This window comes from Mauremys reevesii, linkage group 22, assembly GCF_016161935.1.
Source record: "Mauremys reevesii isolate NIE-2019 linkage group 22, ASM1616193v1, whole genome shotgun sequence".
Taxonomy (NCBI): Eukaryota; Metazoa; Chordata; order Testudines; family Geoemydidae; genus Mauremys; species Mauremys reevesii.
Genome location: NC_052644.1, coordinates 22,361,047 through 22,382,155, shown reverse-complemented (window position 1 = coordinate 22,382,155; position 21,109 = coordinate 22,361,047). Strand labels below are relative to the sequence as shown.

Here is a 21,109-nt window from a genome sequence, read left to right as displayed (position 1 = left end):
GCCCCCCCCGCGATTCCTGCCCATCCCGGAGCACAGGAACAGGAAACTTCAGCCATGGGGCCAGGGCGGGATCCACGCAGCCCCCCAAGACTGGCCTGGCCCCCCCTGCAGGACTTCAGGGTGTGAACCCCCCCACTTCCAGCTCTGGGGACTGGGGGTGGGGTGACACCAGGATGTGGGATTCTCCTTCACTTCCTGTCCCAAATGGCTGTGTAACCAGCCCCCCCGCCCCACCCCAGAGGGGTCCCGGCAAGGGGTCCCCATGTAACCAGCCCCGCACCCCACCCCAGAGGTGGCTGCACCTCCCATGAGCTCAGCCCCCCTCGTGAGCTCACGTGAATCACTTGCGAAAGGAGCTTTTATCGGCTGCCCCTTATCTCCCCCCAACATCACATTGAATCCGGCATGTGGGGGGGGCCTGCTGGGGGGCACGGGGGGGTGAGCCCAGTGCTGCAGCCCGGGCAGGGAAGGAGGGGGGCGGAGGGAGGAGCTCCCCCAGCAGCCCTGGGGTGGGGGGGTGCTATGGGGCAGGCTGGCACCCAGCTGCAGGTGAGAGGGAGGCAGGTGGGGGGGGAGATGAGTTCCCAAACTCCCTGTGGGGCTTCACCCTCCTCATTCTATGGGGGAGGGGCCTAGGTGGAGTCCGGAGAGAGAACCCAGGAGTCCTGGTTCCCAGCCACCCCCGCTCTAACCACTAGACCCCACTCCCCTTCCCAGAGCCGGGGAGAGAACCCAGGAGTCCTGATGCCCCATAAACCAGGAGAATTTCCCAGCATTGAAAATAAGAGTCTTTATTCCAGGTAGAAAATAGAAAATTACAAAGCTCCCGATGGCCCCCCCCCAGCCCCGCCCGGGGAACCTCCCTTGGCGAGGGAGGGGCTGAGCCCCCCATGTCCTGCCCCCCTGCCGGGGGGGGGCCCCGGTCACCACGTGGGGGGCCCGAATCGAGCCACCAGCCGCTCCTGGTCATCCAGGTCTTTCTGCACCTTCTTGCGCATGTAGAAGATGGGGCAGTCCCGGCTGGGGGGGGGAGAGAAGGGGGGTGTCAGTGCACAAGGGGGGGACCCGTGGAGGGAGATTTTTGGGGTGCTCGGGATGAACTGAGCCCCACCCCCTGCAGCGGGGGGGGGGGGGGCGGGAGGCCGCTGCGGCAGGTGCTGGATTTATGGGGTTATAAAGACGCCAGCCGGGGCCCGGCCGTTCCCACCCCCCCGGCCCCCCCCGTGGGAGCCGGCTGTTTACGCAACCCGATAAGCGGCTGTAAACGCCCGGGGGGGGCGGGGGGGCCGGGGCATAAAACCATATTTCAGCCCCCGGCTCCCGTGGGAACCGGCTGCGCCGAGGGAGGGGCTGGGAGCAGAGCACCCGCCTGCCCCACTCCCGACCGTCCCTGCCTGCCCCCCCCAGTACCGTCCTGCCCCCCCAGGGCCTGGCCAGCCCCCAACCATCCCTGCCTGTCCCCGCCCCCACAACCTTCCTGCCCGCCCCGTGCCTGGCCAGCCCCCCCCAACCATCCCTGCCTGTTCCCCCGCCCCACCAGAACCTTCCTGCCCTCCCTGAGCCTGGCCAGCCCCCGCCCCCAACCATCCCTGCCTGCCCCCAGGGCCTGGCCAGCCCCAACCATCCCTGCCTGCCCCCGCCGCCCCAGAACCTTCCTGCCCTCCCGAGCCTGGCCAGCCCCCCAACCATCCCTGCCTGCCCCCAGGGCCTGGCCAGCCCTGTCGCCCCGTACCTCCTGCCCCGGCGCCATACCTGGTGCACAGGACGTCCTCGTGCAGGCTGCCCTGGCAGCGCTGACACTGGGTCCAGAGCCGAGAGAACTTCTCCTCCAGCGCCGAGAGATGAGAGATCTGGGGGGGAGGGGGGAATCCGGGGGGGGGGGTTAGACAGGGCATCTCCCCCAATATGCAGCCCCCCCCCACCTCAGAACAGGGGCTGGGCCTGCAGCCTTCACCTCAAGGCTGGCACAGGACCCAGGCATCCTGGCTCCCTGCCCCCCTGCTCTAACCACTATCCCTCACTCCCCTCCCAGAGCCAGGGAGAGAACCCAGGCGCCCTGGCTCCCTGCTCTAACCACTATCCCTCACTCCCCTCCCAGAGCCAGGGAGAGAACCCAGGCGTCCTGGCTCCCTGCCCTCCTCCATGCTTTAACCAGCAGACGCATAGGCCTGTCCCAGCCCCACAGCATGTTTGCTGACCCCCCCCCCCGGCCATGGTGAGACCCATACCTGCCCCCCAACTCACCTCCTTCTGGTACAGTTCTGACTGGTGCCCCACACAGAACTTACACACCGCGCCTGTGGGGAGACACGTCAGCGACCCGCCCTCCAGGGCCCCCCCGGACCCAACCCCTCCCCACTGACCCTGGGGCTCCCACTAGCCCCCCCAGCCCCAGCAGCCTCCCAGCTCTGCCCCCGGTGGGAGGGGGGACCCCCAGTGGGACTCAGGTTACGGTCCCCAGCAGCACTCGGTCCCCAGCAGGAGGGCAGGGGGACTCAGGCTTGGGGTGAGGACCCCCAGTGGGACTCAGAGGTTACTTGGGGGGCAGGGGGCTCAGGGTCCCCCAGCAGCACTCAGGTTACCCTGGGGGGGGCGGGGGCTCTCAGCAGGACTCAGGCTCGGTGTGGGGACCCCCGAGGGACTCAGAGGTCACCGGGTGGGGGGCAGGGGAGTTTGGAGAACCTGGCACGGGGCTTTTCTCCGGTTACAACACCCTGGAGACACCCCCCCACCCCCCGCCCCACAGGATCTTGCGCCACCCGCTGGCCCGGAACCACCAGCTCCCCGCCCACCCCACCCGGGCAGGGATGTGGGGGAGGGTTATCACATGCTCTGACGGGGGGGCAGCGGGGGCTCGGCCGGCTGGGGGGTTAACTTGGCATGGGGGGGTCACCGTAGGGGGCAGGATGGGCTGGGGGGGACAGGGGAGACACAGGGCTGGTAACTCACCGTGGTGGGGCAGGGGGACGCGGGGGTATCCCGGGGGGCGAGGGCTGGGGAGGTGCATGGGAGGAGACTCACCGTGGTGGGGCAGGGGGATGTGGGGGTCAGGGGGTCACACAACGTGGGGACGGGGCACACGGGGGCCCCCAAGGGGGGACAACAACTCACCGTGGTGGGGCAGGGGGACGTGGGGGTCAGGGGGTCACACAACGTGGGGGCGGGGCACACGGGGGCCCCCAAGGGGAGACACCGACTCACCGTGGTGGGGCAGGGGGACGTGGGGGCCCCCAAGGGGGGACACCGACTCACCGTGGTGGGGCAGGCTGGCCCGGCAGCCCAGGCAGGTGCTGCGTTTGGTGGCGAAGGCCATGAGCCCCCCGACCCGGGAGGTGAGGACGGTTTTGCAGCGCGTGTGCTCCCCTCCTGCGGGGAGAGACGGGTCAGGGCCGGGCCCCCCAACGCTCAGGCCCCCCAGCCCGGAGACGGGGGCCGAGCACGTCCCAGGAGGCAGTGGGGGCGCCGGGGGCAGCGGGGGCACCGTGGGGGCAGCGGGGGCAGCGGGGGCACTCACGCAGCAGGACACTCAGCCCGGCCCCGCCCAGGATGGGCTCAAGACGCGGAGCAGGGGCTGCGGGGTGGGGGCACCGGGGGCAGCGGGGCCCGGGGCGCCGCGGGGCAGCGGGGGCACTCACGCAGCAGGACGCTCTCGGCCCGGCCCTCGCCCAGGATGGGCTCGAAGACGCGGAGCAGGGGCTTGGCCAGCTGCTGCTCCAGGTAGTACTGGGTGTCGATCGGCATGTTGTTCTCCAGCACGTAGATGGGGTCCTGCAAGGGGGGCGGGGGGGGTCAGAGCAGAGGGGCAGCACGGACCCCCCCATCTGCCAACGCTCCCCTCCCCCAGCCCCCCCCCACTCACCTCCGATTTCAGGTAGGCCGCCACCCCCTTGGCCGCGCTCACGATGACGTAGGGGACGCGGTCGCCCAGGCTGGGGGCGCTGCCCGGATCCCGCCGCCGCATCCTGCGGAGATTGGGGGTGAGAACAGGACTGGGGCCGGGCGAGCAGGGGCTGCGGGTCGGGAGTGAGGGGCACCAGCGGGGCTGCGGGTCGGGAGTGAGGGGCACCGGCAGGGCTGCGGGGGGCAGGGCTGGGCTGGCAGGGGGCTGCGGGTCGGGAGTGAGGGGCACCGGCAGGGTGGGGGGGGCCAGGGCTGGGCGAGCAGGGGCTGCGGGTCGGGAGTGAGGGGCACCGGCAGGGCTGGGGGGAGCCCAGGGCTGGGCTAGCAGGGGCTGCGGGTCGGGAGTGAGGGGCACCGGCAGGGCGGGGGGAGGGGGGCAGGGCTGGGCTGGCAGGGGGCTGCGGGTCAGGAGTGAGGGGCACCAGCGGGGCTGCGGGGGGCAGGGCTGGGCTAGCAGGGGCTGCGGGTCGGGAGTGAGGGGCACTGGCGGGGCTGGGGAGGGGGCAGGGCTGGGCTGGCAGGGGCTGCGGGTCAGGAGTGAGGGGCACCGTGGGGCTGGTGGGGGCAGGGCTGGGCTGGCAGGGTGCTGTGGGTCGGGAGTGAGGGGCACCGGCAAGGCTGGTGGGTGCAGAGCTGGGCTAGCAGGGCTGCAGGTCAGGAGTGAGGGGCACCAGCGGGGCTGGGGGAGCAGGGCTGGGCGGGCAGGGGCTGCGGGTCGGGAGTGAGGGGCACCGGCAGGGCTGGGTGGGGGGGCAGGGCTGGGCTAGCAGGGGCTGCGGGTCGGGAGTGAGGGGCACCGGCAGGGCTGGCGGGGGCAGGGCTGGGCTGGCAGGGGCTGCGGGTCGGGAGTGAGGGGCACCGGCGGGGCTGGGGGAGGAGGGCAGAGCTGGGTGAGCAGGGGCTGCAGGTCGGGAGTGAGGGGCACCGGCAGGGCTGGGGGGGCAGAGCTGGGCTGGCAGGGGCTGCAGGTCGGGAGTGAGGGGCACCGGCAAGGCTGGTGGGTGCAGAGCTGGGCTAGCAGGGGGTGCGGGTCGGGAGTGAGGGGCACCGGCAGGGCTGGGGGCAGGGCTGGGCTAGCAGGGGCTGCAGGTCGGGAGTGAGGGGCACCGGTGGGGCTGGGGAGGGGGCAGGGCTGGGCTAGCAGGGGCTGCGGGTCGGGAGTGAGGGGCACCGGCAGGGCTAGGGGGGAAGGGCTGGGCTAGCAGGGGGCTGCGGGTCGGGAGTGAGGGGCACCGGCAAGGCTGGTGGGTGCAGAGCTGGGCTAGCAGGGGGTGCGGGTCGGGAGTGAGGGGCACCAGCGGGGCTGCGGGGGGCAGGGCTGGGCTGGCAGGGGGCTGCGGGTTGGGAGTGAGGGGCACCGGCAGGGCGGGGGGAGGGGGGCAGGGCTGGGCTAGCGGGGGGGGGAGGGTTGGGCGCCCGCTTGCTGCTGCCCCGCCCCCCCGGCCAGGCGGCGGAGGCCCCCGGAAGTGCCGGGGCTGTTTCAGGGGTGGGGCCGGGGCCGGCGCAGGTGGGCCGGGGCAGCTATTTCTGCCTTTCCCCTGGGTCACGCCTCAGCGCCCCCCCCCAGGGAGCTCCCCGCGGGGGGGCTCAGCTGCAGGGCTGGGGCCCCAGCGAGACCCGGCTGCTGGGTGGGGCCCGGCCCCAGGGGTCTCACCTCTCGGCCAGCTCCACGTGGGCCTGGTGGCCGGCGTACTCGTGGGCCGTGCGGGTCAGCTCCTTGGTGATCACCAGCTGGGAGATGTCCACCCGGTTACACAGCAGGTCCGAGATCACCTCCTTGGCGTGGGCCACCGCGCCCGCCGGGTCCCTGCCGGACGCCGGGTCAGAGCAGGACGCCTGGGTTCCCCCAGCAGCCGGGGGAGGGGCTGGGGCTAGAGCAGGGGGCGGGAGCCAGGACGCCTGGGTTCTCTCCCTGGCTCTGGAAGGGGAGTGGGGCCTAGTGGATAGAGCTGGGGGGGGGCAGGGAACCAGGACTCCTGGGTTCTCCACCTGGCTATGAGAGGGAAGTGAGATCTAGTGGTTAGAGCAATGGGTCTGGGAGCCAGGACTCCTGGGTTCTCCCCCCAGCTCTGGGAGGGGAGTGGGGGATAGTGGTTGGGAGGGGGCTGGGGTCAGGATTCCTGAGTTCCCTCCCAGCTCAGGGAGAGGAGTGGGGCCCAGTGGTTGGAGCGGGGGCGGCGCAGGACTCCTGGGTTCTCTCCCAGCTCTGGGAGGAGTGGGGATAGTGGTTAGAGCGGGGCTGGGGGTCAGGATTCCTGAGTTCCCTCCCAGCTCAGGGAGAGGAGTGGGGATAGTGGTTAGAGCGGGGCCTGGGGCGGGGAGCCAGGACTCCTGGGTTCTCCCCCCAGCTCTGGGCAGGGAGTGGGGGATAGTGGTTAGAGCGGGGGGGCCTGGGGGCTGGGAGCCAGGACTCCTGGGTTCTCCCAGCTCTGGGCAGGAGTGGGGATAGTGGTTAGAGCGGGGGCCTGGGGCTGGGAGCCAGGACTCCCAGCTCTAGCCAGGACTCCTGGGTTCTCCACCTGGCTGGTTAGAGCAATGGGGCTGGGAGCCAGGACTCCTGGGTTCTCTCCCCAGCTCTGGGAGGGGAGTGGGGCCCAGTGGTTGGAGGGGGGGGGCAGGACTCCTGGGTTCTGCCCCAGCTCTGGGCGGGAGTGGGGCTGGGGCTGGGAGCCAGGACTCCTGGGTTCTCCCCCCAGCTCTGGGCGGGGAGTGGGGGGCTGGGGGCCGGGAGCCAGGACTCCTGGGTTCTCCCCCCAGCTCTGGGCAGGGAGTGGGGGGCTGGGGGCCGGGAGCCAGGACTCCTGGGTTCTGCCCCCAGCTCTGGGCGGGGAGTGGGGGGCTGGGGGCCGGGAGCCAGGACTCCTGGGTTCGCCCCCCCCCACCTGTCGATGAGCAGCTTGCGCAGGCAGGTGTTGATGAGGTTGGCCACCAGGGGGCAGTTGTCGCGCCGCACGGTCTCGATGCCCTTGCAGTCCATCTTGTCGTGGGCGCGGGCGCTGGAGGAGAAGTAGAGCCCGGCGTAGCGCTTCTTGCTGATCAGCAGGTAGGGGAAGTACACCTGGGGTGAGGGTGGAGGCCTGCACCCCCCGGCCGAGCCCCCCCCCCACTCCCCGCAGAGCCCTGCGCCCCCCGAACCGGCCCCCCCGGCCCCCTCCACTGCAGAGCCCTGCGCCCCCCCAAGCCACCTCCCCTGCAGAGCCCTGCGCCCCCCGAACCCGCCCCCCCCCGCAGAGCCCTGCGCCCCCCGTACCTGCCCCTCCGGCCCCCTCCACTGCAGAGCCCTGCGCCCCCCGTCCTCCCCCGAGGGCCACGCACGGCTCCAGCCCCAGGCTCCAGAGGCGCTGCCCTGTGTGGTCGGGGGTTAGATGACCCCCCCCCCACACACACTCACCTTCTCGAACTCCAGCTTGATGGGGGGCGGGAAGTGGCCGGAGACCCAGGTGGCGGCTTCCCGCCCGATGCGCATGGCCTCCGCCACCGAGGGCACCCCCAGGCGGCACATCACCGAGTCCGTGTCCCCGTACACCACCTGGGGGGGCAGAGGGGTGAGAGATCCAGCACCCCCCCCCAGCCCGGGTCCCTGTACACCACCTGGGGGGGCAGAGGGGTGAGAGAAATCCAGCCCCCCCTGCCCCCCACGACCCAGCCCGGGTCCCCATACACCACCTGGGGGGGGGGGCCGAGGGGTGAGAGAGATCCAGCCCCCCCCCCCCGACCCAGCCTGGGTCCCTGTACGCCACCTGGGGGGGGCAGAGGGGTGAGAGAGATCCAGCCCCCCCACACCCCAACCCAGCCCGGGGCCCCATACACCACCGGGGGGGTGCCAGGCAGGGTGAGAGACCTACCCCCCCCACCAGGTCCCCATGGAGCACCAGGGGGGTGGGGGAGTGGGGTAAGAGCCCCTGCCCCACACCAGCCAGCCCACAGACCCCTCACCTTGGCGTCGGCGCTGTACCCATTGGCCAGGGTGTATTTCGACTCCACCAGCTGCTTCGTTTTCTCAATCATCTGGCGCCCAAAACCCGTCACGCTCTGGGGGGGGGACACACAGGGGTAATGGGGTTGGGGGGGGGAAGAGACCCCCTCTCACCCGGGCCCGACTGCAGAGCCCCCCCCCCAGCCCTGCCAGTGCCCCCCACTCCCGACCCGCAGCCCCCTGCCAGCCCAGATCCCCACCCCAGCCCTGCCAGTGCCCCCACTCCTGACCCACAGCCCCTGCCAGCCCAGATCCCCACCCCAGCCCTGCCGGTGCCCCACTCCTGACCCACAGACCCTGCCAGCCCAGCCCTGCCAGTGCCCCCACTCCCGACCCACAGCCCCTGCCAGCCCAGATCCCCCACCCCCAGCCCTGCCGGTGCCCCCCACTCCTGACCCACAGACCCCTGCCAGCCCAGCCCTGCCAGTGCCCCCCACTCCCGACCCACAGCCCCCTGCCAGCCCAGCCCTGCCGGTGCCCCTCACCCCCTACCCATGCCCCCATGTGATGGGCACATGGCCTGGCCTGACTCACACACAAAGGGCTCCTGTTCCGGTGCCAGCCCCCCCCGAGCAGCGGTACCTGCAGGAAGCAGGGCGGGGCCCAGCACAGCCCCTGTCCCGAGCTGAGCAGGGATTGGCCAGTGCAGGGGCCCCACAGACTCAGGCAGGGGGCCTCTGCCCAGCCGGGGGCCTGGCCCCACTGCCCCAGGGCGGCGCTACGGGGGCTGGGCTGCAAGGGGGGGGCGGGGGGCAGTAGGAGGCGCTGGGCACTGGAAACTTTCAACCCCAAAGCTGTGCAAAGATTTTCAGCAGTGGGTGAGGGGGGCCCTGTGTACCCAGCCCTTGCGCCCCACCCCCGAGGGGCTGCGTCCCAGCGCCGGGCGAGGGGTCCCCGCGTACCCAGCCCCCACCCGAGGGGCCGCGTCCCAGCGCCGGATGAGGGGTCCCCATGTACCCAGCCTCCACCCGAGGGGCCGTGTCCCAGCGCCGGATGAGGGGTCCCCATGTACCCAGCCCCCACCCGAGGGGCCGCGTCCCAGCGCCGGGCGAGGGGTCCCCGTGTACCCAGCCCAGACGCGGCTGGTGAGGACGTCTCAGGCTGCGCCCAGCACCCGGCGTTCGGGAAGCCCGGGGCGGGAGCGCTGCCGGGGCGGGGTGTGGTGGGCGCGGCTCTGACCCTGGCTGGGCCGGGGGCGGATTGAGGAAGTGCCAGGGAAGCCCCTGGAGCTGGGCTGGGCACAGAAAGTCCCTGAGTCCCCCCAGCCGGACAGACAATGGGGCAGCAGTGCCAGCCCCAGCTGGGAAATCCCCCCAGGCCCAGGCTGGGGAGGGGGAGGGAGCCCAGCCCCCCCCCGGCTCACCTGGGAGATCTCCAGGCAGGGCAGCTTGCCCACCTGGGCGCCGGTGAAGCCGTACACCGAGTTGGCGCTGACCTTGAGCGCCAGCTGCCGCCCGTCCAGCACCTGCCGCCTGAAGGGGTCGGTCTCCCGCTGCAGCTCCACCTTGGCCCTGCGCCAGGGAGGGGTCAAGGCCATCAGCGGGGGGGGGGGGGGCCAATGCCGAGTCCCCGCGACCCCCATGTTCCCCCCACGCAGCCCCGGCCCCGCCCCACAATCCCAGTGCCTCCCTCAGCCCCCCCGCCAGCCGCCTTCCCAGCACCTCCTGCGCCCCCCCGGCCGAGCCCCCCCCCTCACCTCTTGCGGGCGGCCAGCAGGCTCTCCAGGATCTCGGGGAGCAGCCCCTTGCGCACGGAGGCCTTGACGAAGAGGTCGCCCGTGGGGGTGCGGATAAACTCCTCGGGGGACAGCCTGGGGGGAGATGGCGGGGGGGCTCAGGGACACCCCTGGTGGCCCCCCACCGTCCTGTCCCTTCCCCCTCGCAGAACCCCAGCCCAGACACTGCCTGGGGGGCAACCCCAGCTCTGCTCTGCCCCAGCTCCCCCAGAGCTGGCGTGGGAGGGGGTCCCCATCTCCACCCTGCTCCCCCTCCCCCTGGGGCACAGGGCCCCCTGCTCCCCCTGCCCCTCACGGCCCAGCCCCCTGCATCTCCCCCACCCCCCTGCAACCCATTCCCCTTCCCCCCCGTGTAGCACAGGGACCCCACAGCCCAGCCCCTCCCCGGCACCCACCCCCTTCCCCACCCCACCTCCCCCATGTAGCACAGGCCCCCCCCCCCACTTCCCCTGCCCCTCATGGCCCAGCCCCCTGCCATCTCCCCCACTCCCCCTGCAACCCATCCCCCCCCCGTGTAGCACAGAGCACCCCACAGCCCCCTCCCCCCTCACCCAACCCCCTTCCCCTTCCCCACCCCACCCCACACCCGTAGCGCTCCGGCGCCCCCTGCTGCAGCAGCGTGGTGTAGCAGAGGTTGTGAGCCATCATGATGGAGGGGTACCGGGAGGAGAAGTCCAGCGTGGCGATGGGCACGTCGTAGTACCTGGGGCGAGAAGGTTATTGTCTCCTGGTGCCACCCCGAGAACCTCCCAGCACCATTCCCCATGGGGACCCCGCCCGCAGACCCACCAACCCCACCCCCCTCCCCACGGCATCCCCCCACGCGCTCACCCCATCTGAGGCTCGATGACCGTGGCACCGGCGTAGTCCTCGCCCCCTTCTGACTTCACCACGGGCATCACCAGGTCCTGCTTCATGGCCTGTGGGGAGTAGGGACATCAGGGCCCTGTGTGTGTGTGTGTGGGGGGGGGGAGAAATCCAGCCATAGGATCCCCAACCCCCTCAGCCCCCCACCTCCGCAACGGCCCCCTCCCCTGCCTGGGCAGGAGCTGCCCTGGTACAAAGTGGGGGGATTTTCTTAGCGTTGTGCATGAACACGGTGTGTGCCTCAGTTTCCCTGTGTGCTATGTGTATAACAGGGGGCAGCGCGGGGGGGTCGTTACCGCAGGGGGCCAGGTGTGACCTTGCCCAGCAGCCGGGACCCTGCCAACAGCCTGGAGATGGGGGGCTCGTCTGGGAGCAGCCGGAGGCCATGGGCCTGGACAGACCCAGCTGGCCGGGGCGGGAGGTACAATAACCACCCCCTTGCGCTGGCTGAGGGTCCCTGCAGGCTGCAGCCCGGGGGAGGGGGGGCAGAGCGAGGGGACCCCCGAGGGGCGTGCGGCAGAGCCAGGTGCTGGGGGCTCAGCGCTGGGGCTGGACCCCCGAGAAGGCGTCGCACGGACAGAGGCTCTTCCCAGGGGCCGGACGCAGCCGGGCGAGCCCGAGACACCCCCCCCCCCGGGGCCCCCCTCACCTGGCGCAGCAGCTGCGACACCACCTTGACCTGCTGGCCCCGGGAGAGCAGGTAGCCCAGCGGCACCCCGGTGACCCGCGCCATCTCCATGTAGTTGATGACGCACATCAGCTTCTCCAGCAGGCGCAGCGGCAGGTAGGCGTCCTTCAGGCAGTACACGGCCAGGCGCCGGCGCGTCTGCTCCGACCCGTTCTGGGGGGACAGGACACGGTGGCGGGGGGCTGGGGACCCAGCGGGGGGCTGGGCCGAGCCGGGTCAGGTGTGGGGAGCCCAGGGTGGGCCCGTCAGGTGGGAGGGAGAGAGCAGGGGCGGGGCGTGCAGAGGCCCCGCCCTCACCTGCAGAGGCCCCGCCCTCACCTGCAGAGGCCCCGCCCTCACCTGCAGGTCGGTGATGATGGAGTGTTGCACGTCCTCCTTCTGCTCCTGCAGGAAGTGGAAGCTGACGGCGTTCAAGGTGTACGAACGCAGCTTGTATTCGCGCAGCAGCACCTGGGGGGGGGGGGGGACCATGAGACCCCTGACACGCGGCCCCCACCCCCCGGCGCTCCTCCCCACCGGTACCCCTCATTACTGACCCACAGACCCCACCCCCTGGCACCGCTCGCTCCCGCCCAGCGACGAAATGGGACTGTTCTTAAGGTTTTCCCTGAATACCGTGTGTGGGTGCCTCAGTTTCCCCCATGGAGGCGGTGGGACAAGGGACCGAGTGCTGCAGTGACCCCTAGCAGGCAGGCATGGTACTGCCGCCTGGCCACAGACAATAGCCCGACACTCTGGAGCCTGAGGACTCACGGCCCGGCCCAGCCTCTGCTGGAATCAACGGGGTGCTGGAGAACAAAGACCAGGTGGCCGCTGGCTCGGGAAAGGGACAAAGGACGGAGCGGGGGGGGATTTTTGTGGCTTTGTACATGAACCGCGGTACGCGCCTCAGTTTCCCTGAGTGTTTAACAAGGTGGTGGGAGAGGGTTTGTTGGTGCAGAGGACCAGGGGTGACCTCGCCTAGCAGCTGGGACCCCCGGACAAGGGCCTGGGGATGGGGGACCCTAGCGACTGGTGACCAAGGGGCCTGCCCCAGCTTGGAAGGCAGCGGAGAGAGGACCCCAGTGACCTGACCAACCGGTTCCAGGCCGGTAGAGAGAGGGGCCCTGTGATGAAGTGGGGGGGTTTCCAGGTTTTTCCATGTTTCCCAGTGGGTTCCAGGCGGAGGGGGTGGGACTCAGTGTCCCCGGGTGTTACGGGTTAACGAGGGGAGGGGGGAGGGAGTTTGTGGGCACAGAGGGCCGGAGAGGGAACTTGGGACCCCGGCCAATGGCCTGGAGGACGGAGACCCCAGCGACTGGTGCACTGAAGGGGGCACCCCCCCCAGCGAGCCGAGAGCCCACGTCCTGAGTCTCTGACAGAGGAGCACCGGGCGGGGGTGGGGCTGGGCTGCGGGAAGGGGTCACTCTCCTGGTTTGGGACATTGTGTGTGTGTGGGGGGAAAAGAGTCCAGGGCTCCAGGCTCTGGGTCCCCCCAAGATGGACTTTGCTGTCTGTGCTCCCCAGCTCTGCCCGACGCTGTGCTCCTGTCGGCCAATAACCCTGCGGTGATACCGCTGGCTGAGAGTCCCGGCTGGCTGCGGGGTGGGGGGGCAGGGCCCTTTGGGGGCGGGTGAGGTTTCCTCGGGGGCCCCGTCCGGGGGGGCGCTGGGCTCGCAGCAGGGAGCCCGTGGGGTGACCGTGGGGGCTGAACGTGCCGCGGTCGGACCCAGGAAGCGCCGACGCCGAGCCCTGAATGCCTGGCTTCGCTCAGAGCGGTTCCCGAGCACCCGGACTGTGACCCCCCGTGACGCCCCCGCCTCGCAGCCCCCGCCCCAACCAGCCCCCCAGAGCCCCCCTCGCAGCCCCCCGCCCCGCAGCTCCCTTAACCAGCCCTGCACAGCCCCCTGCCCCTCCAACCAGCCCCCTCGGCCCCGCCCCACAGCCCCCCTCAACCAGACACCCTCTTCCCTGTCCCCACAACCCCCCCAACCAGCCCCCTCGCCCTGCCCCGCCCTGCCCCGCAGCCCCACCTGCAGCAGGTCGAACTGGATGCGCCCCTCGGCGTTGATGACCTTGTTCTCCCGCCGCCCCATCTGCTTGGACTGGAAGGACGAGTCCCGGATGAGGGATTTGCGCCCGAGGATGCGGCCCAGGAAGGGGAAGGTGGAAACCTGCCGGAAGGGGGGGGGGGGGGGGAAGGGGGTGAGCTGGGGTGTCAGGCCCGGGGGTGGGGCTCCTTGGGGAACACGGGGAGCGAAGCAGGGCCAGGGAACACCCCCACACAGGGCAGGGGGCGTCCCAGGCGCCCAGCACTGTCACAGGCTGCACCTGGCTCAGGCGGGGGGGACCCTGACCCCCCTCGCTGGCTGGAGGGTGGGGGACAGGTCCCATGCTGCGGGTCAGGGGGTGGGGTCCCCATTACTTTGAGGGCCTGCAGCAGGTAGGGCAGGTTGGTGGGGGGTCCCCGCAGTTCAGAGAGGGGGCGGGGGCTGTTGGGGGTCAGTGGAGAGGTCGGGGGCAATGGGGGGCAGGGTCCCCGCTACCTTGAGGGTCTGGGAACGCTGCAGCAGGTAGGGCAGGTTGGTGGGGGGGTCCCCGCAGTTCAGAGAGGGGGCGAGGGCTGTTGGGGGTCAGTGGAGGGCTCGGGGGGCCATGGCGGGCGGGGTCCCCGCTACCGTGAGGGTCTGGGACCGCTGCAGCAGGTAGGGCTGGTTGGTGGGGGGTCCCCGCAGTTCAGAGAGGGGGCGGGGGCTGTTGGGGATCAGTGGAGAGGTCGGGGGGTAATGGGGGGTGGGGTCCCCGCTACCTTGAGGGTCTGGGAACGCTGCAGCAGGTAGGGCAGGTCGAAGTTCTGGATGTTGTAGCCGGTGACGATATCAGGGTCCACGATCCTCACAAACTCCGCCCAGGCCTGCCACAGATGAAAGGGGATCAGGGGGGGACAGCCAGAGACCCCCCCAGCCCCGGGCCCCTCATGCCCCCCTGCTCCCCCCAACAGGGCCCCCTAGCTCCTAGTACCTTGAGGAGCTCAGCCTCCTGGGAGTAGCACAGCACCTGGGAGCCCACGATAGGGGCGCAGCTCTGGAGGGTGAAGACATTGCGGATGAAGGGGTCGCGCTCGCCCTGACGCAGCACCATGTTGGCCACCTGGATCACCGGGTCCTTGTCCGGCTCCGGGAAGATCCCTGGGGACGGAGGGGGCAGCGGATAGGGGGGCGGGTCCACAGCGAGCCTGGAGCTCGGCGTTCACTCTGACCCCTAATGATGGCAGTGCCTCTTTCGCTGCTGACTGTGACCCAGCCTGCCTCCAGCTCACTCGTCCCTCCACTCCCCCGGCAGCCATCCTCACCTCCTGCTGCCCCCAACCGCCCCACCGGCTGCCCCCACTCCCCTGCCCCTTACGCCCCGGGACACAGTGGGAATTTTCTGTAGTATTTTGACCAGGCCTGTGTGTGCCTCAGTTTCCCCATGTGCTGCATTGGTTCCTAGCAGGTAGCAAAGGCCTGTCTGCTTGCAAGGCAGGCGGCGTCCTGGTGCCTGGGCCTCATAACTGCACCTTGGGCTCAGGACCAGCTGCCCCGACATGGCTCCCCCACCCCTGGGGTGCGATTCTGTGGGACCGGCTTGCCAGGGCCCACGGGGGCTGCAGGGCAAGGGGTCTCACCTAAGGATCTGCAGCAGCCCCCTCCCCAGCTTCCCCCCTTCCCCCCCACCACACCGGGCTGCCCCCCACCTTTGCGGCCGGCGCACTCGATGTCGAAGCTCAGTACCCGCAGTGGGGCGATGCCCTGCCAGTCGCCCTCGGGGGGGTGGCTGATGAAATCTGCCCAGCCCACGTCAGCCTCCAGCTGGCACAGTGAGGCCTGGGGGGGAAGGGGAAGTGGGGGGTCAGCTGGGGGGTTATGCACCCCGACCCCAGCCCCATGAGCCCCCACACCTCAAACCCCAAATCTTCCACAGCTCCCCAACTGCTCCTTCCCACCCTGGCGGCAGCAGCCCCACTCCATTGGGCCCCCTGTGCCCCACACCCAGGCCAGAGACCCCTCGCACTACACGCCCTGCCCACAGACCCCCCCACTGGAGACACTCCCCGCACAGATCCACCCCACGGGGGTACCTTGGCCAGCTCCTTGGGGGGCTCCCCCGTGAGCTGCTCGGGGCGCAGCCGGTATTTGCCAGGGGGCAGCTCAATCCAGTTACAGCCCACGACGTCCCGGTCCACCATGAACCTGGGTGGGGAGAACGAGTGAGCCAGGGTGGGGGGGTGGGGACAAAGCAGGGGGCAGGACCCAATGCTGAGGGAGGGGTCAGGACCCAGGCTGGGGAGCAGATGGGGCAGCCAGAGGGCTGCATGGGGGGCAGATGGGGGAGAGGGCCACAGTGCATGGGGAGGACTGGGATGGGGGACCCCACCCCAAGGCATGGGGTGGGGGAGAGGAGGAGAGGCCCCACACCAAGGCAGGAGGCAGAGGAGGGGGCCCAGGATCGGTGGGGGAGCGGGGGCGGCCCCAATGCAGGAGGCAGATGAGGAGGGCCCAATGCCTGGGGGTGGAATGGGGGGACTGGGACCCAGTGCGGAGGGATCCAGGACCAGCCGCCCCGACTGGGTGAGGGGGGCATGGCTCCCCCACCCCCGGGGTGCAAAACAGTCAGGGGGGCTGGGACGGGGGCCCGGCGGGGCAGGCGCAGGTGGGGGGCCTGGCAGGTCGCGGGGGGGATGCAGCACGTGGCAGGGGCCCGGCGGGGCAGGCGTGCGGGGGCCTGGCATGGTGGGGCGGGGCAGGTGGCGTGTGGCAGGGGCCTGGCATGTCATGCGTGCGGAGGGGGGTGGGGAGGTGGCGCATGGCAGGGGCTCGGTATTGCAGGCGTGGGGGGGGGGGCGCCCCTACCGGATCTCGAAGTCGATGTTGGCCTCGTAGGCCGGGTAGCCCAGCACGCCCAGCCCCTCGCAGCGCAGCCCCTGCTCCAGCAGCCGCTTGGCAGGCGCCACCAGCCGTGGCAGCGCCAGGGTCACCTTCAGGAAAGGCAGGCGGCGCTGCCCGTGGTACCCGTACATGCCTGCGGGGGGGGGGGGGGGGAGGAGAAGAGAAATCAGATGGGCACCCCCCCCCCCAACACACTCCCACATCCCTCACCCCTCCCTGCTCCACACCCCCAGGGGTCAGGTCAGATGGGCACGACTCCCCCAACCCCTGCTCCCCAAGCCCGGGGACCCCTCACGCCACCCATGACTGGGGGGGGAAGCTCCCAGCCTGCCCCCCATCCCAGACCCCCCACACACACACACACACTCACTCTCCTTGCTGCACATCTCCACGGCCAGCACAGCCCGGCTCAGCCCCTCCCGGTTGGAGCGCAGGTCCCGCAGCACGGCCCCGTTCAGCTCCCGCTGGAAGTCACTCAGGTGCTGGGGCTGGAAGCCTGGGGGCAGAGATGGGGCAGGGGGTCAGAGGGGGCTCGGACAGCTGCCCACTCCCCTCCCCACACCAGGAGGCAACTCACCGGCCGGGGCGGGCACGTAGAAGTAGGGGGCGAAGCCGTGGATGTGGCAACAGACGCTGTTCCCGGCTGCGGTGACGCCGAACATCCGGAGAATGGGCACTGGGCCCTGGGTGGCGCCGGGCATGCCTGGCACAGAGACGCCTGGGGAAGGGACAGGGTCAGAGACGGAGCCCCCCAACCTCCCACCCCCAGCACAGGCACCAGGCCCCCAGTCAGGGAACAGCCCAGCAGCCCCAGAGAGCTCCCCCCAACCCCGAAAGCAGCCGCACCCCAGAATCCCCGGGGTTCCCAGCGGGGCAGAGATCGACCCACGACACCAATTAACCAGCCCAGCCAGACTGGAGCCAGGGGGTCGTGAATCCCCACAGCGGGGAGAAGGCACAGCCAGGGCCGAGCCAGCAAAGAAACCCAGGAGTCCTGGCTGCAGGGCCCCCTCCCCAGCCACTCTAACCCACTGGACCTGCTTCCCCTCCCAGAGCCGGGGAGAGATCCCAGGTGTCCTGGCTCCCTTCCCCCCACCCCCTGCTTCTACCCATCAGGCCCCGTCCCCTCCCTGAGGTGGGGAGAGAACCCAGGAGTTCTGGCTCCCAGGCACCCTGCTTTAACCCACTAGTGCCCCCCCAGCTCACTGGGGGGAGCGGGGGCAGGGGCAGGGGCTCACCCACGTAGTAGTCCAGCTCCACCTGCTGGAAGCAGAGCGCGTCCTGGGTAGGGTTTATCCTGGGGGGTGGGGGCCTCTGCCACTTGGGGTTCCCCACGGAGGAGATCAGGCTCCCTGAGGGGGAAGGAAACAGGCATCAGACGGGTCTAAGGTGTCCCCCAAGCCAAGCCATCTGCTGCCTGCAGCACCCCGCTTCCCACCTCCCGCAGCGCCCCCTTCCCGCCTCCCCTGGCACCCCACTTCCCGCCCCTCTCCCCGCAGCACCACACCCCTGCTCCTCTTGGCGCCTCCCGACAAGCCCCCCACCCCGCTGCACCCCCTATCCTGGTCCCCACGGCACCCCCGCCGATCCCCCTCTCCCCGCAGCACCGCGCCCCCCACGAGCCCCCCTCCCACAGCACAGCACCCCCTACTGAGGCTCCCCGGCATTGCACTGGGGTCAGCTCCACGTCTCACCCAGGGGCACCGTGTCAGGGGCCGGCTGCGACTCCTTCATCTCCAGCGCCATCTCGGCCTCCACCTCGTCCAGCAGGGCCAGCTCCTCCTCGAAGTGCGAGGGGCCGTCGTCCTCCCAGTCGGCCCCCTTGGGCCGCTTCCGTGGGGCCGGAGCGGGGTCCCCCTCGCCAGCCCCCACCACGGGCACCTTCCGCTTGGACTCCATCCTGGCTCTGGGGGGCGGGGAGATGGGGTGAGCAGAGACCCCCCCCAGGGTGCGCCCCACACCTCCAGCCTGAGCCACCTCTCACCCAGTCACCTGCCCCACCCCATACTCGGTCGCTCCCCCCGCCCAGCCAACCCCCCACTGCCCCACACCCAGCCTTGCCCCCACCGCCACCCCAGCCCCCGCTTTATGTCCCACCCACCAAACTACATCCCCAACCAGTAACTCCCCACCAATCTGCCCTACTCCATATCCCCAGCCATTACCCTCCCTCCCCACACTCCCAGCCCTACTGCTAATGCTGTTCCCCATTGCACGGCTCCCCAAAACCTCCCCTCTCCCTCCATGGCTCCCCACCAGCCTCCCCACACCCCAGGGGTCCCCATCACCCCTGTAGCCCTCACCTCCTTCCCCTGCCCCCAATGGCTCCCCATGGCCCTCCACAGCCCCCACCTTTCCCCACCCCTGGTCCCTCCATCCTTCCCGCTCCTCCATAGCTCCCAACCCCTCCCTCCTCCCCAACTTCCCACGCCCCCAACGGCCCCCAGCCTCCCTCCATAGCCCCCACCTCCTCCTCCTCCCTCCCCCCATGGATCCCCCAGCCTCCCTCCATAGCCCCCACCACCTCCTCCTCCCTCCCCATGGATCCCCCAGCCTCCCTCCATAGCCCCCACCTCCTCCTCCCTCCTCCCCATGGATCCCCCAGCCTCCCTCCATAGCCCCCACCTCCTCCTCCTCCTCCCTCCCCATGGATCCCCAGCCTCCCTCCATAGCCCCCACCTCCTCCTCCTCCTCCCCCATGGATCCCCCCAGCCTCCTCCATAGCCCCCACCTCCTCCTCCTCCTCCTCCCTCCCCATGGATCCCCAGCCTCCTCCATAGCCCCCACCTCCTCCTCCTCCCTCCCCATGGATCCCCCAGCCTCCCTCCATAGCCCCCACCTCCTCCTCCTCCCCTCCCCCGTGGATCCCCCCAGCCTCCCTCCATAGCCCCCACCTCCTCCTCCTCCTCCCCTGGATCCCCCAGCCTCCCTCCATAGCCCCCACCTCCTCCTCCTCCTCCCTCCCCATGGATCCCCCAGCCTCCCTCCATAGCCCCCACCTCCTCCTCCTCCCTCCCCCATGGATCCCCCAGCCTCCCTCCATAGCCCCCACCTCCTCCTCCTCCTCCTCCCTCCCCCATGGATCCCCCCAGCCTCCCTCCATAGCCCCACCTCCTCCTCCCTCCCCCATGGATCCCCCAGCCTCCCTCCATAGCCCCCACCTCCTCCTCCCTCCCCCCATGGCCCCCCAAGCCTCCCCCCGCTCACCTCAGGCCGCTCAGTCAGTCTCCGACTCTCCCGCCAACACAGGCGGGGGGGCGGTGACCGTTGAGCCCCGCCCCCCCCCGTTCCCATGGCAACCCTCCTCCCATTGGCCGCCGCCGCCTCCACGCGCCACCCCTGAGCCGGGCGCTTCCGGTTGCCACCCTGAGCGAGTCACGGGGCGCGTGGAGAGCGCCCGCGCGACAAGGCGCCAGGGGCGGGGTGTCCAGAGACCACAGAGCGCATGTGCAAAGCCTCGGCCATCTTGAGAGGGGCGGAGGAGACGCCTCCTGTGCGATGAGTACGCATGCGCAACGGAGATACCGCCATAGTGAATGCGGCGCGCTGTGGGGACAACAAAGCGCCTGCGCGGGAGGTCCACCATGTTGGGTGTGGCCGACGAGGGCCATGTTGATTGCGGCAACCGAGCCCGTTGATATCAACCGCACATGCGTAGTAGGGACACCGCGTCCGACTGCCATGTTGAATGTGGCAGCCGCGGGCGCTCACACTACGCAGGCGTAACTGTCTGGCACCCGCTAGACGCCATTTTGAGTGTGGCAAAAATTGGTGGGGGTGCCAGTTTCGGTCCATTGCGAAAGAGGACACCTCCCATCATGCACCTCACCAGCCCCCCCCCTCCCCAACAGGGGAAAGTCACCAGCCCTCAGGACAGCCTAGTCCAGCCCCCCCCTCCATGGGGGAGTCATGTCACCCCAGCCCCCGCCCCCCCCCGCCCAGCCCCCCCCCCGGAGGAGTCACCGCCCCAGCCCCGCGCCCCCATGGGGGTCATGTCGCCCCGGCCTCCGCCACCCTCAGGGACTCCCCGTCCCCCCCCGCCCAGCCCCCCCATGGAGGAATCATGTCGCCCGGCCCCCGCCACCCTCAGGGACTCACCGCCCCAGCCCAGCCCCCATATGGAGGAATCATGTCGCCGGCCCCCACCACCCTCAGGGACTCACCGCCCCAGCCCAGCCCCATGGAGGAGTCACCTCCCAGCCCAGCGCCCCATGGGGTCATGTCGCCCGGCCCCGCCCCCCTCAGGGACTCCCCGCCCCCCCCGCCCAGCCCCACTCCATGGGGGAGTCCCCCCCCCACACACCCCCTTTCCCGGCTCTGGGCGGGTAGCCCCCCAAGGCAACCCGGAACCCGGCTTTTGTCTCCCCCCCCCCCCCATCTGCCAGGCCCCCTTCTGCCCAACTCCTGCCCCCACAACTCCCAGGCCTGCTGCCCCGCATGGGGCCGACTCCTCGCTCAAGGGGCCACATGAGGGGTATTGGGGAGAGACTAGAGGGGGTTCAGCCAGCCCCGAGTTCCCCCCATGTATCCCCACCTCCCCCGCTCTTTGGATCTCATCTGGACCGAGTCAGGAGAGAACCCAGGAGTTCTGGCTGCCAGCCCCCACCCCTGAGCCAGAGCCAGGAGAGAACCCAGGAGTTCTGGCTGCCAGCCCCCACCCCTGAGCCAGAGCCAGGAGAGAACCCAGGAGTCCTGGCTCCCAGCGCCCTGGCCCACTCTGACCACTAGCCCCCACTCCCCTCCCAGAGTCAAGGATCCTGGAAAGTCCCCCTGCTCCATCCTGGCCGGGCTGCCCGTGCCCTGCTGGTGGGGCGGGTGGGGGGGAAGCAAAGGAACGGGCATTTCTCCCCCCCACACACACACAACTCCACCCTCCCAGGGTTTCCAGCTCCCAGCCTAAGAGACGGAGATTCCCCTCTTCGAGGTGCCAGAGCGGGGGGGCAGGCCGAGGGCACTCCATGGGGTAAGGGAACCTAGCATGCTAGCTGCCAGCCCCCCAGTTCCATCTGGGGCTGGAGCGGCTTGGCGCTCCCCCC

The 21,109-nt window shown here is 70.6% G+C and overlaps 1 protein-coding gene across 2 annotated transcripts; it reads right to left on the bottom strand.

Annotated features, from left to right (window-relative positions):
• Positions 1–775: 775 nt before the first annotated feature.
• On the bottom strand, positions 776–19,412 carry POLD1 (DNA polymerase delta 1, catalytic subunit). Of its 2 annotated transcripts, none has more exons than XM_039509951.1 (27): positions 19,281–19,412; positions 17,768–17,979; positions 17,312–17,425; positions 16,651–16,791; positions 16,444–16,569; positions 16,038–16,206; positions 15,266–15,377; positions 14,882–15,011; positions 14,167–14,333; positions 13,955–14,059; positions 13,179–13,319; positions 11,506–11,616; positions 11,128–11,319; positions 10,443–10,531; positions 10,198–10,314; positions 9,573–9,686; positions 9,240–9,387; positions 7,837–7,932; positions 7,292–7,429; positions 6,783–6,958; positions 5,555–5,707; positions 3,860–3,962; positions 3,636–3,768; positions 3,253–3,366; positions 2,245–2,297; positions 1,753–1,850; positions 776–1,020 (listed from the first exon to the last, which is right to left on the bottom strand). In XM_039509951.1, exons 2-27 carry the CDS (start codon positions 17,970–17,972, stop codon positions 924–926), a joined length of 3,342 nt encoding a protein of 1,113 aa, XP_039365885.1. In that variant the 5' UTR covers positions 17,973–17,979; positions 19,281–19,412; the 3' UTR covers positions 776–923. The 2 variants fall into 2 exon arrangements, with proteins under 2 accessions (XP_039365885.1, XP_039365886.1); XM_039509952.1 differs by having other exon boundaries at positions 9,312–9,387.
• Between the last annotated feature and the right edge of the window lie 1,697 nt (positions 19,413–21,109).

Bases quoted from the DNA above. Each gene is read 5' to 3' on its own strand.
- POLD1 (XM_039509951.1), bottom strand. From the start codon at position 17,972: ATGGAGTCCAAGCGGAAGGTGCCCGTGGTGGGGGCTGGCGAGGGGGAC. The intron at 16,792-17,311 runs GTGAGCCCCTGC...TCCCTTCCCCAG, and splicing joins GGAGCTGGACTACTACGTGG to GCGTCTCTGTGCCAGGCATG. The intron at 7,430-7,836 runs GTGAGGGGTCTG...CTGCCCCCCCAG, and splicing joins GGTACAGCGCCGACGCCAAG to GTGGTGTACGGGGACACGGA.